General features: G+C 41.4%; 1 protein-coding gene across 1 annotated transcript; it reads left to right on the plus strand.

The window, feature by feature from the left end:
- Positions 1-7,554: 7,554 nt before the first annotated feature.
- Positions 7,555-15,230, plus strand: HMGB1 (high mobility group box 1). Its single transcript, XM_032795948.2, has 5 exons — positions 7,555-7,731; positions 10,457-10,619; positions 10,831-10,976; positions 12,162-12,336; positions 14,597-15,230. The coding sequence occupies exons 2-5, from the start codon at positions 10,470-10,472 to the stop codon at positions 14,771-14,773; spliced, it is 648 nt and encodes a 215-aa protein (XP_032651839.1). The 5' UTR covers positions 7,555-7,731; positions 10,457-10,469; the 3' UTR covers positions 14,774-15,230.
- The last annotated feature ends 246 nt before the right edge of the window (positions 15,231-15,476 follow it).

The raw sequence follows: 15,476 nt of genomic DNA on the forward strand, positions 1-15,476 counted from the left end.
ACTCACTCACTCAGGGAGTGGCGAAATGGCCTTCTCAAGCCCTACTATCTAGATAATGTTTAGTAATAGGAAAACAGTTGGCAATGCACATTAGTTACTCTGTGCAAGATGAACAAATCCAGCTGAAAAAAGATAAAGCAAAACACAACTATTTGCAGACCTGCCTAATGTCACTCATTTGGAAGAAATCTCTCTCACTGGGGATTGATTTTAAGATAGTATTTAAAGTATTTCCCATTGATTATGAAAAGACAGATTTTAGAACAATTTATCATCACAGCTCTGTATTTTATGATGAGAAACTGAGAATGGTGTAAGTATGACCTATGTACAGGTTGGTATAGTAGCCTTGGTTAAAAGGGGTTAAAATGTACTATACTTTTTCTGAATGCATTGGTAGCAATCCACACTGATGGGTAACCATGGAAGCTGAATATGACAGAGCCCAAATCACCAGTAGCTCCATCCTTGGATCATGTGGCCAGATGCTGTGCCTCTGCAGAGGTACAGACAGTTGTTTTGCCCCTACTTTGGGCAGACAACGTAGTGTTTTGCTTAGAAACCTTCCTAAACTAGATTTTTTTAAACCTAATGTTTGCTTTTGGGTTTGATTAACAAGTAGAATTACTTTTTGCCATACTGAAGTCACATTGGCACTCTGATTTTTGATATGAGGGAATACCTCTGCTGTGTGCTAGTTTTTACCTAAGCTAGAAGGGCTGGAGTGACAAACAGAGCTGTCCAGAGAAGGGGGCAAGTGGGGCAATTTGCCCCAGGCCCTGAAGGGGCCCCCAGGAGAATATAGTATTCTATAGTATTGCAACTTTTTCCTCTGGGTGGCCCTGGTGACAAAATCATGAATAACACCTCAATTTTGAGGTCAAAGCTATTTGCTGCCAAAATAAGCTATAAGACAAGGTGACTTCATGCCAGGCATTTGTGTGAACTGGGCAGATGTTGCCTTTTCTACAAAAAGGAAAACCTGCATATGACAGAAAAGGCAATAATCCACTCCTTTAGGGAGACTGCTGTCCTATCCTGAGCTATTTCTGTGCTTCCTGGACTTGACAATGCATCTGCATTCTCACTTTGGTCAGCAGATGTCAGAACCCAAGTAAGTGTACACTTTTTGGGACAGTTGGCTTCTTCAGTTTGATTTATTTGCAATATGGTATGAAATGACAATTATTCTTGCAAAAGTTTTAAAATGGTGGGTCTGTGGTTGAGAAAGAAACAGGTATCCTGCACCAGGGTATCCACCCTGCAGCCAACTGTGTCTCAGGTTCATTGACAACCATAGGATTCCAATCTAGGCAGAACTACTCTGTCACGACTCATTCACTCTAAATAGTCTAGAAAAACAGTCCTGACTTCTGAGTGTTCTCTTTATTTCAATTCCCCTCACGCACTCCAAAGATGGGTAAAAGGGAAGACAAACAGGCATTTTAAAAGAAAATAAGTTTAATATTCTAGCTTATCTTCCTTGGAGAAGGAAACAAATTGTGTTCTGGAAAAGAAGGAGGTTGTACCTGTACCACTGGCAAACTTTTCCACCTGTGTTCTTTGAGGAAATAGTTAAAAAGATGTTAGATATTGTAAAAATTCAAGAAGAGCAAGCTGAGCCTTTAAAACCTCTATTTTCCTTCTAGTTCAAAACAGGAACTACAGCTCCCAGGGCCCCCAGTTGGTTCTCAGCTCCCATGCTGGATCCCTGCCGCCCCTGCAAATGGGTGCCCCAAGCATGTGCTTGCTTTGCTGGTGCCTACAGCCACCCCTGTGCTAGAGTAATTATAACGGGGGCTAAGATAAGTCTTGTTTAGGATGAAAAATTAGTCTGTTAACAAAGTCTGTTTGGATGAGCCTTGAGGTGGATCATGCTTGATGTAGCCTTAGTTATGAATTTTTTGGTAAGTTCCTGTTATCCAGTGCAGTGAACAGGTGATCCTAATGGATGTATCTTTCATGTAGACTCTCTTTCAAATCAGATTTTGACTTCAATAAAGTTTGTAGGAGAAGTGGTTTTTTTTTGTTTTTTGTTTTGTTCTTTTTTGTGAGGCATTAAAAAAGAGATGTGGCACTGCATAAAGAGGAGAAAAAACACATTACTTCTATCTTTAGAAATACTAGGAACATCTATTAGAATTCTTTGAGGGGGGTCAACAAACATGTAGACAAGGGGGATCCAGTGGATATACTGTAATTAGATTTTCAGAAAGCCTGTGACTAGGTCCCTCACCAAAGACTCTTAAGTATGTGGGATAGCTCAGTGGTTTGAGCATTGGCCTGTTAAATCCAGGGTTGTGAGTTCAGTCCTTGAGGGGACCATTAGGGATCCAGGGCAAAAATTTGTCTGGGGATGGTCCTGCTTTGAGCAGGAGGGTTGGACTAGAGATGATCTCCTGAGGTCCCTTCCACTCCTGATAGTCTATGACCCAAAGTAAAGTAAGCTGTCATGGGGTAAGAGGGAAGATCCTCTCATGGATCAGTAACTGGTCAAAGGGTAGACATAAATGATCAGTTTTCAGAATGGAATAAGTTAAATAGCAGTATCCTTGAGGGATCTGTACTGGACCCAGTGCTGTTCAACCTATTCATAAATGATCTGGAAACAGGGGTAAACAGTGAGGTAGCAAAATTTGCAATGGTACAAAACTACTCAAGATAGTTAAGTCCAAAGCAGACTGTGAAGAATTACACAGAGATCTCACAAAACTGGGTGACTGGGCAACAAAATGGCAGATGAAATTCAATGTTGATAAATGCAAAGTAATGTATGTTGGAAAACATAATCTCATCTATGCATGTAAAATAATTGGGCCCAATTAGCTGTTACCAGTGAAGAAAGAGATCTTGGAGTCATTGTGAATAGTTCTCTGAAAACATCCACTCAATGTGCAGCGGCAGTCAAAAAAGCTAAGAGAATGCTGGGAATCATAAGGAAAGGGATAGATAAGACAGAACATATCATATTGCCTCTATATAAATCCATGGTACGCCCACATCTTGAATATTGCATGCAGATCTGGTCTCGCCATCTCAAAAAAGATATATTGAAATTGGAAAAGGTACAAAAAAGGGCAACAAAAAGTATTAGGGGTATGGAACAGCTTCTGTATGAGGAGAGATTAATAAGTCTGGACTTTTCAGCTTGGAAAAGAGATGACTAAGGGGGGATATGATAGAGGTCTATAAGTCATGATTAGTGTGGAGAAAGTAAATAAGGAAGTGTTATTTACTCCTTCCTATAATACAAGAACTAGGGGTCACCAAATGAAATAAATAGGTAGCAGGTTTAAAACAAACAAAAGGAAGTATTTCTTCACACAATACACAGTCAACCTGTGGAACTCTTTGCCAGAGGATGTCATGAAGGCCAAGGCTATAACAGGGGTCAAAAAATAACTAGATAAATTCATGAAAGATAGGTCCATCAATGACTATTAGTCAGGATGGGCAGGGATGCAAAACTATGCTCTGACGTGTCCATAGTCTCTGTTTGCCAGAAGCTGGGAATGGGTGACAGGGGATGGATCATTTGATGTTTACCTGTTCTGTTCATGCCCTCTGAAGCACCTGGCATTGGCCACTGTCGGAAGACAGGATACTGGGCTAAATGGACCATTGATCTGACCAAGTATGGCATTCTTATGTTCTTATCAACTGGCAAATAAGTTCCCTCATATTCCTATACACAAGGACAGCTCAGAAAGTTATTGGACTGTGGAGATGTATACAGAACCTGGAATAGAAATACCATAGGTGATGAAAGAAAACTTACTTTTACGAAGAGTTTCCCAAACAATCAGAACCTCCACATGGTGTAGAATATCAATACATTTCTAACGTCATATCACAAAGGATATATTTTCTCTTTTCTAAACCATTGGCTCTAGATTACCACTGACAGTCAGCTTAAGAATATAGTTTGTAAATGCCTTTCCACTTCACTTATTTCTCCCCAGTTCTCAAAGACAATTTGAAGAAGTTCAGTATGACCACAGACACCACCTTCTACACAGAGGGCCAGAGGAGTAGTCCCTTCACAGCTGTGTACTCTGTTTTTGGAAGTAAGAGATGAATGGATTGCCAAAGGCAATACCAGACCTTAAGCTCTTCAACAGATGCACAAAGAAGACTCCCTTCAGGATGGAAACATTCACTTCCATTTTGCCAATGATTTCTCAAACGAATTTTGATTGTAATACAGTTGCCTGTCAACATGAGCCCATCCATCCTTCTCACCAAAAGGTACTCAGGTTTTTCTACCAGGACAACAATTACCAAGGGCCACTGCCCTCTGCACAGCCCCAAATATATTTATAAACATTTAATAATTGTGATGGAGGACTTAGAAAGGAAATTCTTTTGCCTTCTCACAGAACATATTCTGAAAGAGGCATCAACCAGGGAAGAAACAATTCAGAAGACATCAAATATGATAATCAGAGAGCATGTAGCTTTATTTATCACCAGTTTAAGATAAAAACAGTCTTATCTTCAGCAGGGCCCTAACTCAACACCAAAATAGTTATTCTGAAAGAAGACAGGTTTAGATTTAAACAAGGTTTAAGATTATGAGATCTGCTTTCTGTTCATGCAGAATGAGGGACCATGTTCTCCAGGGCCCTTCCTTTCTTCAGCCACATAGTGAAACTTTAATGAGAGATCTGAACTTGTAGGTATGGAGAGCTCATAGTTGGAAAAATTAAAATCCAGGGAGTTTGGCTGATGCAGAGAAGAAACCCCAATGTAAATTTCTTGGAGTTTTGAGCAATAAGCTTTGCCCTTCTGCGCCTTTGAAAATACATCAAGGAAATATATCTCCTTGTGAGGTTAGACAGTAGCTACACAGTAACATACCTTAAACAAGGAGAGGAGTACCTGCAACCAATCTCTTAACCACTTCTTCTGTGGAGTAGAAAGGGATATTGATTGTAAAAACACCTCAAGAAAGCAATCTGGATTTATCTGAAGAGAAACACACTAGTAAGGAAATATACTGCAATATTTGTGATCCATCATCCATGAAGAAGAGGGGGAACCAAGCCTCAAAGTCTGCAATAGCAAATTGGATCAAAGCTGGTATACTGCTAAGGATATTCCTCCTCTGGAAAGTATTGCAATTCATTCTATCAAATCAGTGCTTATATCCTGTACTGAAAAACTTTGGGCCTCCTCTTTTATGATTTAATACAGTAGTATTAATGTATATGTATTAATGTATTTGTCTGGTGATATGATATGACTAGAAAATTCAACCACCTCCTTTATTTTGGTCTGTTTATAATTCTAAATTTAACAGAATGTATACTTTACCTAGGTGGTCACTGGTATTTCGCCTATCTTCTTTAATTCATATTATTCCTGTGCAGGAGTGATCACATGTAAATAGTTAACTTTGAATATCTAGTTAGTCGTCATGCTTGGAGGTACACTTTTTCTAACTGTAGTGCTTTGGAAGTGTTTATATGGCCATATGTTCTGTGAATGGAGCTACTTAGAGATTTGTCCTCCTTCCATCTTTTAGACTGCTTCCAAACTCGGAAGACTGTATGGATCACCTAACAGTAAGGACTTCTAGCCCCGTTATTAGAGAAAATAAATTAACAGGTAAGAACAAATTTTTCTTTGCACACTTGTGTAGCTTTCTAATCTCAGTGTTTTACAAATGATAAAAGAACTTCTAACATCCCTATGAGGGAAAGAGTTGTTTTTTCTATCTTACTTATCATTAACCTGAACCTGGTAAATCCTGCACCTATACCCGTGCAAAGTAGATGCTAAAGGTTATTATTTTGATTTGGTAGCCTTTTATACCCACTTTGCATTGGTGTAAATGACTACAAAAGTTGTAGGGAAACCAGGGTGATTCAAGCCTAGAAAAGTTAAGGCCCAGATTTTCAAGTGTTCATTAATTTTGAATGCCTCAGCTTCTGCCCAAATTGATGTATAGAGCCTAATTTTTAGAAATATGGTGCACGCATAGATCTAACTGAAGTATTCTGAGGCACGCAAAATCATTGGACAGTTCTTTGAAAATATTGGACTAAGGATTTTGGTCCAAAATCACTAGGGTATGTCTACACTTAAAATGGTATAGCAGCACACCTGCGTTGCTGTCTATGCACCGTTGTAGTGCTTCAGTCTAGTTGCTTGCTGCCCATGCCAAAGGGAAGGCTTCTCCTTTTGGCATAGGCAAGCCATCTACCTGAGAGGCAGTAGATAGGTAGAGCAGCAGAGAGTCCTGTGGCACCTTCTAGACTAACAGACGTATTGGAGCATGAGCTTTTGTGGGTGAATACCCACTTCGTCGGATGCATGTAGTGGAAATTTCCACCACGTGCATCCGACGAAGTGGATATTCACCCACGAAAGCTCATGCTCCAATACATCTGTTAGTCTATAAGGTGCCACAGGACTCTTTGCTGCTTTTACAGATCCAGACTAACACGACTACTCCTCTGATACTAGGTAGAGCAGTAGTTCTTGGTTCTATTTACAGCTTTATTACAGCAAGAGACTTACAATGGAATTCTTCTGTCGACCTAGCACTGTCTACAGTGGGGCTAGGTCGGGATAGCTACACCTCTCAGGACTGTGGATTTTTCACACCCTTGAGAGACATAGATATGCTGATATAAATTCCCAGTGTGGACTAGCCCTCAGGAAGTCTTTTGCAAAGCTGTAAATAGAACCCAGATCTACTGCCTCCTACTCTTGACTTTTAAGTTGTAGAATAGATCATGCTTTGTGCCTGAAATATAGCTATGTCAGATAAAGTAATCCATATAGGTAAAAAACATATAGGGCATATAATGTTTTTAGATTGGACTACTCTATAAACATTACTATATGGGGAAGTGTGACCTAGAGGTTTAAACAGGGTGTGTGGGGAGGCAGGAGACCTGGATTTGATTCCTAGAGACCTGCCACAGCTTGATATCTAATGTCTCTGTGCCTCACTTTCCTCATCAGTAAAATGGTGTTATTTATCATATAGTAATTCATAGTGTGTAGAGTATGCTGATATCTTAGATAGAAGGCACCACAGAAATGTATGGTGGCTGTATTATGATGCTCTGGGAGCATCTGTCTCAGCAGCATGCACCATTTACTAAGGGTCAGTATTTGACTCTGGTGTAACAAAATGGCCTGCTGTTCCCTTGCCTTGTAGCAGCAGGAGCCTGGGGGTAGGGTTTGTGGGGAAAGGGTTCTGAAAGCAGGCCTCTGGGTGCTCTTTGGGGAGATAGAAGTGGCTGTGCGGTTGGGGGAACGAGGCGCTCTTTGGCCAACCTGGGAGTGCATGGTTGCCTATGAGCTGTTCTCCTCATGCACAGCAGCACTGCACTAAGTCTCTCCAAGCCGTACATCCCGCCTCAGCCAACCTCCCCTCCACTCACTTTTATATTTGCGCGCCCTTTCAATCCTCAGTGACGTGTCCCGCCTCGCGGCCAATCCGTGGTGCGTTCTGGTCAGGACAATGGAAGGGGCTCCACCAATTAGGTTCGCCGCTGGCTTGGCGGCCGCCAATAGGAGCGGGGCTGTGTTGAGAGTAATGTTACCAGCGCTGAGAGCTTGAGGAGGCTGCGTATCGATCCCGCTCTCAGCCATTGCGGTGCATTAGGCTACAGCGAGACCAGGCAGCACTGGGGGCCAGCGCGAGCAGTCGGGCAAGTGTCTCAGCGCCTGTGGCTCGCTGCTGAGTGACTGAGTGTGCGAGCGAGCGAGGCGGTGAGTATCGCGGGCCGGGCGGGCTGCAGCGCATCGCTCGCTTGCTCTGCCCCGGCCACACAAAGGCGAATTAGGCTGCGTCTGAGGCAGACTGTTGGCGGGCGGCGGGGCCGCGGGTGGGGTGGAAGCCGGCCGGCAGGCCGGCCAGGGGGAAGCGGGCGAACTCGTGAAGTGGGAAGGAAAAATCTCCCCGTTGGGCTCGGTCTTGGGGACTGGAGGGGGAGGGGGGCGCGGGCGGCGCCTCGCTGTTCCCGGCGCCCTGTTGCAACTATCGCCGCACTGCCGGGGGGCCGGGCGCTCCCTGGCGGGGCTGCGGCCGGGGCGCGGGGCCGTGTCGGCGGCGGCCCGAGCCGGAGCTGAGCCGCTCGGCATGGCTGACGAACCGTGCGGAGGACGCGGGGATCGAGGGCGGGGCGCAGTTCTCGCGAACTTTTCGAGCCGCCTTTTCTCCCTCCGCCAAGGCCGCAGCGGGTGGTTTCCCATCCGGGGCGAGTGGCCGCTCCGCCGCTGTGCGGTGCGCGTGGGGGGCGTGCGGCCGGACCTGGCCCGCTCGCGGGGCTTCGGGGGCGCCTGCTTGGAAGCGCGCCGCCCCCCTCCCCACCGCTGTCAGGCTGAGCGTCCGCCGGCGCGCACACAAAGGGAAGGGCAGGAGGAGCCATGTTCTCTGCGCGAGCGGCGGCGAGCAGCGGCCATTTCCGGGAGGCCGCCGTGCTCGGAGCTGGCGGGACGGGCGGGCCCACGCTGCTGCTGTAGGTTGGGATGGGAGCGGGGGCCCCTGCTAAAGCGCGGCGGCGCGTTAACCCGAGTGTCCCCGCGCAACATTTAAAAGGGGACCTTTCTTCATCGTCGGCCGTTCGCACAAAATGGGAGGAATAAGCGCTGTAGCCTGCTTCCCGTCCTGTGGAGCAGCCTGCGCATGCAAACCCTGCTCCCCTAGCGCGCATAGGAGCGGGATCCGCCGCAGCCCTGCCTAGAGACTGATCAGACACGCACTCCCCGTTAGACACGACAGAGGGGCGCAGGCTTTGCAGTGAGGATGTCTTAGCCTGAGAGCTCGTCGCAGCGCCAGCCGTGGGCTTAGTCTAGATCCTGCAGTCGCCTCTGTGCGCTTTACACGAAGACATGATTAATAAACGCAGGGTTCCCCCCCACCACCAGCAACAGCAGCGCCCAACACAATTTTAAAAAATTGTGTTTAATTCTTGGGCGTGGGAATTGGTTATACAAGGGAAGCCACAACTGTGCCTTCAGATTTAATAAAATAAATTAATCTCCTCCTCCTCTAAAGTTATTGCTTCAGGTCTTTCCAGAATGCATACAGCTGGAAGATTTTTGATGCAAACACATACACCATCTACTGTGCCTTTTCTCTGATTTTGCCCCCTTCTTTTGCAGCATTTAAAAAAAATTTTTTTTAAAGGGACTTAAGTTTTCCTCCGCCTCCTAATGCTTAAGATGGCTGGAAGATTGCTTTTAAATGCAAGTTAATATGATAGTTGCAGGGTTTTAATGGGGGTGTTTAAGGTGAAAAGACATTTACAGTGTTAATAAATGTGCTGTGGAATATGAATTCCCCTGTTTCATTTTTTCTTTATTTTCCTTCCACTTCCTTTCTATGAAAAGGAATAAGTGAACCCCCTCATCCCACCCAGGTGTCACTAAACTATCCTTGAGTGAAGGGGTTGCTCTGGAAGCATCTCCATTGCTGGCAGGAATGGCTCCTGGTTCTACAGTCTTGTTTACTCAATGGAAACTTCAAACCGGATGTGTTTAGTCACAGAGCAGAAATCTGTTTGTCCATACGCCAAACCGATCGGAAACGCTGCTTCTGTGGCAATACATGCACACACCACCCACTTGTTTCACTCCTCTGGAAGAGCTAAGTTTATGCTGCAGTGGGCTGGAAACGTTTTTTCCCCAGACTTATGGAGAAAATATCTACCTTGTGTGTGAATGTGGTGCGAAGATATTTTTCCATCCCGTGTACTCTTTAAAAGATATGGGGATGTCTGCTCAATGAGCACAATCTTACACATGTCATATATGTGTCATGCTTTTAAAGCCATTGGTTGGAACATAACATGTTTCAGTGCTGTATTTAATTCCACTGTTTCTAGCTGCACATTGTAGGGAGAACAGATTTTTGCAGTATAATTAAAGTGGAAAGTAACTTGGCATACTCTGTATCTGTACTTTTTTTCATGCAAAGTGATATTTCTACAGCATTTTGAAAGTGGAAAAATAAGAATAAATATTTTATAACCTAACAGCCTGATCAGGATAGGATACTGTAATATTTCCCCCTGCCCCACAATAATTTCTCCATTTAAGCTTTTCTAGCCCTTCATTAGCTAAGGGGAGCAACTTCCCTTGAGACTAATGACAATACTTGATTGCTGATGACTCTTTAAATATAACAGGAAGACTTTTTTGATAATAGCCAAATGTCTTGAAGACTAAGTAAGTTGTTTGTATTGACCAGGTGATCTTAAAAAACAAAACAAAAAAACCCCAACCTGTAATAGCAGTCTTTTTTTTTGCAAGTTATATATATAGTTTTCTAGGAGAGGGCTGTAGCTTGTATATAATCTGAGAGGTCCTCTCATAAAAGTTAAGATAACTTCTTTTATAGATCTTAGTCAACAAACTCATTCTTCCCAACTTTGTATGATTTTGTTGGGGTTAAAAAATAGTTTTAAAAGTTTGTTTTTCTTCTGTGTTACAGAAAATCAGCAAAAATGGGCAAAGGTGATCCTAAGAAGCCAAGAGGTAAAATGTCTTCATATGCCTTCTTTGTGCAGACTTGCCGGGAGGAGCACAAGAAGAAGCACCCAGATGCTTCAGTGAACTTTTCAGAGTTCTCAAAAAAATGTTCAGAACGGTGGAAGGTAAGATAAACCAAAAAAAAAAGTGTTAATTTACAGGATTACAGCATAGTTTACTTTAGATGAATATCAGTTCAGTCTTGATTATATTTTCTTACATTGTTCAGATACCTGTGAATGCATTTCCTGCCTTTAATGTTACTCCCGCTACAGTTTGGAATGGGATCGGATGCACTTTTAAATCATGCACTCACCCCTATTTATTGTTTTATAGACTATGTCTGTTAAGGAAAAAGGAAAGTTTGAAGATCTGGCAAAGGCTGACAAGGTTCGTTATGAAAGAGAAATGAAAAGTTATATACCACCCAAAGGGGAAACAAAAAAGAAGTTCAAGGATCCTAATGCACCGAAGAGACCTCCGTAAGTAGATTTCCAGTTAGTGTATTTTCTACAAGAGCATTGCATTGAAATGTATACATAAAGCGGTCTTTTAAAAATCCAAGTTAGAGGATTTGAAGTATAGAAGAGTACACAATTTCCAAATGTAGTGCTGCCAGTAACCACATTTAAAAATCAGTTGGATTTAGTGTTACAAATACCACATTATAAAAAGATCAGATCAGGCTGGAAATAAGATGTACGTTTTTAACAGTGAGTGTAAATAACCATTGCAACAATTTGCCAAGGATTGTGGTGGATTCTCCATCACTGACCACTTTTAACCTCAAATTGGATATTTTTCTAAAAAACATGCTCTAGGAATTATTTTGGAGAAGTTCTATACCTGTGATCTACAGGATATCAGACTAGATGATCATAATGATCCCCTTCTGGCCTTAGAATCTATAAATCTGGTCCATTGCAATTATCGTTTACTTGAAACATAGTGACATAAATCTATTCCAACAATTCTATCTTTTAAAAATAAACCCATACTGTTATGATCAATGTTGACTGTTCTTATTAACAGAATTTTGCTAGCAGCCAGACGAAACAACTCTAGTTTAAAATGGTGGTAGATTATTAGGCCCCAGTCCTGGAACTATTCTGGCAAATGCAGAACAATGTGTCCACACAAAGTTTCTTTGAAGTCAGTGGGGCTCTGAACCGGCACAGGGACCTGCGTACATGAAACAGTTTGCAGAATTGAGCCTTTTTCCTTAAAATAGGCCATACCACTGAAAGATAAATGTGAAATTATCATGATACCAAGCTTGTATGGTGCTAAATCTTTCCATTTTTAAAATGGAGCATACTCTAAAAGATAAACTAAGAAAGTGTGTGCCTGGTACTGACATCTGGAAATCCTTCTACAGTAGTCATGAGATTATTTTAATATTTCCTGTGAAACAGTTCGTATGATCCATGTTCTCAGAACTGTTAAAATCAGAGAAACTTGGTGGGGTTATGCACAACATGGGAGTGTGATTTCTAAAGCGCACTAATGTGTTGCACATTAATTGATCAGGGTAAACACTGCTGGTGCACACTAAATGTTCCCTATTGTGCTTTAACATAGTATTACTGTATCATGTAGTGAAGGTCTCAAAACTTGCTATGTCTAGTACAATAGTTTAATCTTAAAATTACGATTTTTCTTTTCAGTTCAGCTTTTTTCTTATTCTGCGCTGAATTTCGTCCGAAAATCAAAGGAGAACATCCTGGTCTGTCCATTGGAGATGTTGCAAAGAAACTGGGAGAGATGTGGAATAACACGGCTGCTGATGATAAACAGCCCTATGAAAAGAAGGCTGCTAAACTGAAGGAGAAGTATGAAAAGGTAAATAATAGGATTCAGTGTGAACAAAGGGTTCTTCCCTGTTCCAATTCAAATTTGAATGATTAAATGATTGTAAGTAAATAGGTATATCTCCACAGAACTGGAAGGGACCCTGAAAGGTCATTGAGTCCAGCCCCCTGCCTTCACTAGCAGGACCAAGTACTGATTTTTGCTCCAGATCCCTAAGTGGCCCCCTCAAGGATTGAGCTCACAACGCTGGGTTTAGTAGGCAAATGCTCAAACCCCACTGAGCTATCATGCCCCCTCTTTTTTTGGCAAAATAATATAACATCTCCATGTGCATAAATTAGTGAGCTGTGTGTATCAAAGGACTAAGTGATTTGACTTGGTTTTTGAAAAGAAAATCCTTCTAGAGTACTCTGATATTGTACATCACAAGTATAATTATGAAAATGTCAGATTACCTTAGCCTCTAGAGAGAGTGCCTCTAATAGCATGTCCTTATGAGGATTATGACACTTTCTTTCATCATACTTCAGATCTTATCTTTTGATATTTTAGTACATATTGTTGTATCTGTTTTGAATAATAAAAGTAATGGTTCATAGCAGCAGCTGATTTCTGCAACTAGTTTGCAGTATTAAGTAATGCCAAAAAGAAAAAAGGCCTTCTTTAAATTTGTTTGCCACTTACTGTTGAAGAAATAGTCATAGCATATGTTCATATTAATTATTTTAAAGGACAATTTTTAGTTTACTTTATACCTAAAGGGTTAAATATTAGAGGACAAGATGTTTGTATTAGATGTGTATTCTGTTGCACTCACTTTGTGTTGATTTCCCTCAGAGAAGTAGCACAGCTATTAATGCATCTTAGGAAACCATTGTCAATCTATTAACTTGTTTTCTTGTATCATTAAGGCTAAATCCTAGTTCAGTGATAGGAACTCTATTTGAATATTGGGGCTATAGAGCAGTGGCAATGACATTTTGATTTCCGTATCCCATCCCAGGACAAGATAGCTAAAGGAGAGAGGGATGTATGATGGGATACATACCAAATCTCCTTTACAAAGGAATAGTATACATCCCTGGCTGCTGTGTATTGCACACTTTAGTATGTATGCTGAAATCCTGATCAATAGTGTCCTTGCTGGCAAACAAAACCAGTTTAAGGAGTAGTGGCACATTAATGGGCAAGTAACTGTGTGGTGGGGGCTTCTAGCACTAGATAGGAATCATGCCCTGCAGATACACCGTGGGTTAGAAAACTTCCTGTGTTAGCCCTTTGAGTGCAACACAGGGCATAATTTGCCCTTTAGTATGTTGTTTATTCACATATAAATCTACATTTTTTGGTATGAATTGAACAGAGTAAATTCAGAGCTGCAAGTAAACTTTCCCCAGTAGTTTAAATTATAAATTGACTGAAGCGTTTTAGTTTAGGGCTATTTTAAATATTGGGGGGTGGGGGTGGGGGAAGGGATTTGAAGCCACTAACCTTTACTTGCAGCTGTTTCTCCCTTTACTAATATCACCCAGATTTGTCAGCTAAACTTGCACACATGCTTGGGATTTGATCTGTGTAAAGTTTCCTTCTAGAGCAAACTAATGTCTGAGTTCTGAAAATCTAGAGTTGGTAAATATTTCACTTAAAGACCATTAATATTAGTTAGCGAATGCCACTTCTGAAATAAATTATGAATTTTAAGAGATACCGAAAGAACTGCAAAGGGAGCAGTTTAAAGAATACCGTATGGCAGGAACATCAAGATTTAGGCCGTCTGCCTAAAGGTGTTGCCCAGTCATAGGTTTAATATATGCTAGGTTAAATTATATTCTATACTCAATTTTTTTTGTAAAGCCAGGGGTCAGACTGATTTTTATGACTTGATATTGTATTGGCAATCATCTAGCTTCATTTTATGATTGAAGTTTTGAAAAAGTATGAATTTGAGTTTTATGCAGTGTAAGCCTATAGAATAATTTACTGCACACAGAAGGTGGCACTGTCTACTCTTCAAAGTTCTTGTACCTTTTTTGTTTAATAAACTTCAGTTAAGCAGAATGCCATATAATTGCATTTCACTGAGGCATAACATTGCTAATATTAGACCACATCATTCTGATGTGTTGTGGATGGCTAATTATAATTTTATAATATTTTGTGTGTGTGAAGATGTAGCTATCTCAGTGGTTACAGCATATCTGCAAATTCTACACTTTCAAATAATATTTAGGCAGAGTTCTTCTCTGGTTAAATCTCTTAAAGAGATCCTTTTCCTGCTTCTCTTGTCAAGGATATTGCTGCATACCGGGCTAAAGGAAAGCCTGATGTAGGCAAAAAGGTAGTTGCCAAGGCTGAGAAGAGCAAGAAAAAGAAGGAGGAGGAAGAGGATGAAGATGATGAGGAAGACGATGAGGAGGATGAAGATGATGAGGAAGATGACGAGGAGGATGAAGATGATGATGAATAAGTCTCTTCTGGAGCAATTTCTTGTCTATAAAGCATTTAAACCCCCTGTACACAACTCACTCCTTTTAAAGAAAAAAAAATTGAAATGTAAGGCTGTGTAAGATTTTGTTTTTAAACTGTACAGTGTCTCTTTTTTTGTATAGTTAACACACTACCGAACGTGTCTTTAGATAGCCCTGTCCTTAGTGGTATTTCAATGACCACTAAACTTGCCTGGTACAGTGTGGGGGTTGTAAATTGGCATGGAAGTTTTAAAGCAGGTTCTTGTTGGTGCACAGCACAAATTAGTTATATGTGGGGATGTAGTTCATTTTCATCTTCAGTTGTCTCTGATGCATCATAAAAATAATTGTTCTGTTAACTGAATACCACTCTGTAATTGCGCAAAAAAAAAAAAAAAGTTGCAGCTGTTTTTGTTGACATTCTGAATGCTTCTGAGTAAATACAATTTTTTATTAGTATTGTTGTCCTTTTAATAGGTGCCCTTGAAAGATCATAATTTTTCTTTTTTGAGGGGAACTCCTCTTTGCTTTATTGTAAGCCCATTTGGGATCACGTGATTATTACAGTTTTCATCTTTTCATATAACCAGCTGATAAACAAAGCTTTGATCTGCATACCCTTCAAAACCATGATAGGGTAGGCAAAGAAATATAGAGGCATATGACAAAACAGAATTTTCTTCCGTAACTGGAAACAAACAA

This window comes from Chelonoidis abingdonii, chromosome 1 (genome assembly GCF_003597395.2).
Source record: "Chelonoidis abingdonii isolate Lonesome George chromosome 1, CheloAbing_2.0, whole genome shotgun sequence".
In the NCBI taxonomy this organism is placed as follows: domain Eukaryota; kingdom Metazoa; phylum Chordata; order Testudines; family Testudinidae; genus Chelonoidis; species Chelonoidis abingdonii.

Excerpts from the sequence above, each read along its gene's own strand:
- HMGB1 (XM_032795948.2), top strand. The coding sequence starts at position 10,470 with ATGGGCAAAGGTGATCCTAAGAAGCCAAGAGGTAAAATGTCTTCATAT. Across the intron at positions 10,977-12,161 it reads AATGCACCGAAGAGACCTCC|TTCAGCTTTTTTCTTATTCT; the intron begins GTAAGTAGATTT and ends TTTTCTTTTCAG. Across the intron at positions 12,337-14,596 it reads TGAAGGAGAAGTATGAAAAG|GATATTGCTGCATACCGGGC; the intron begins GTAAATAATAGG and ends TCTCTTGTCAAG.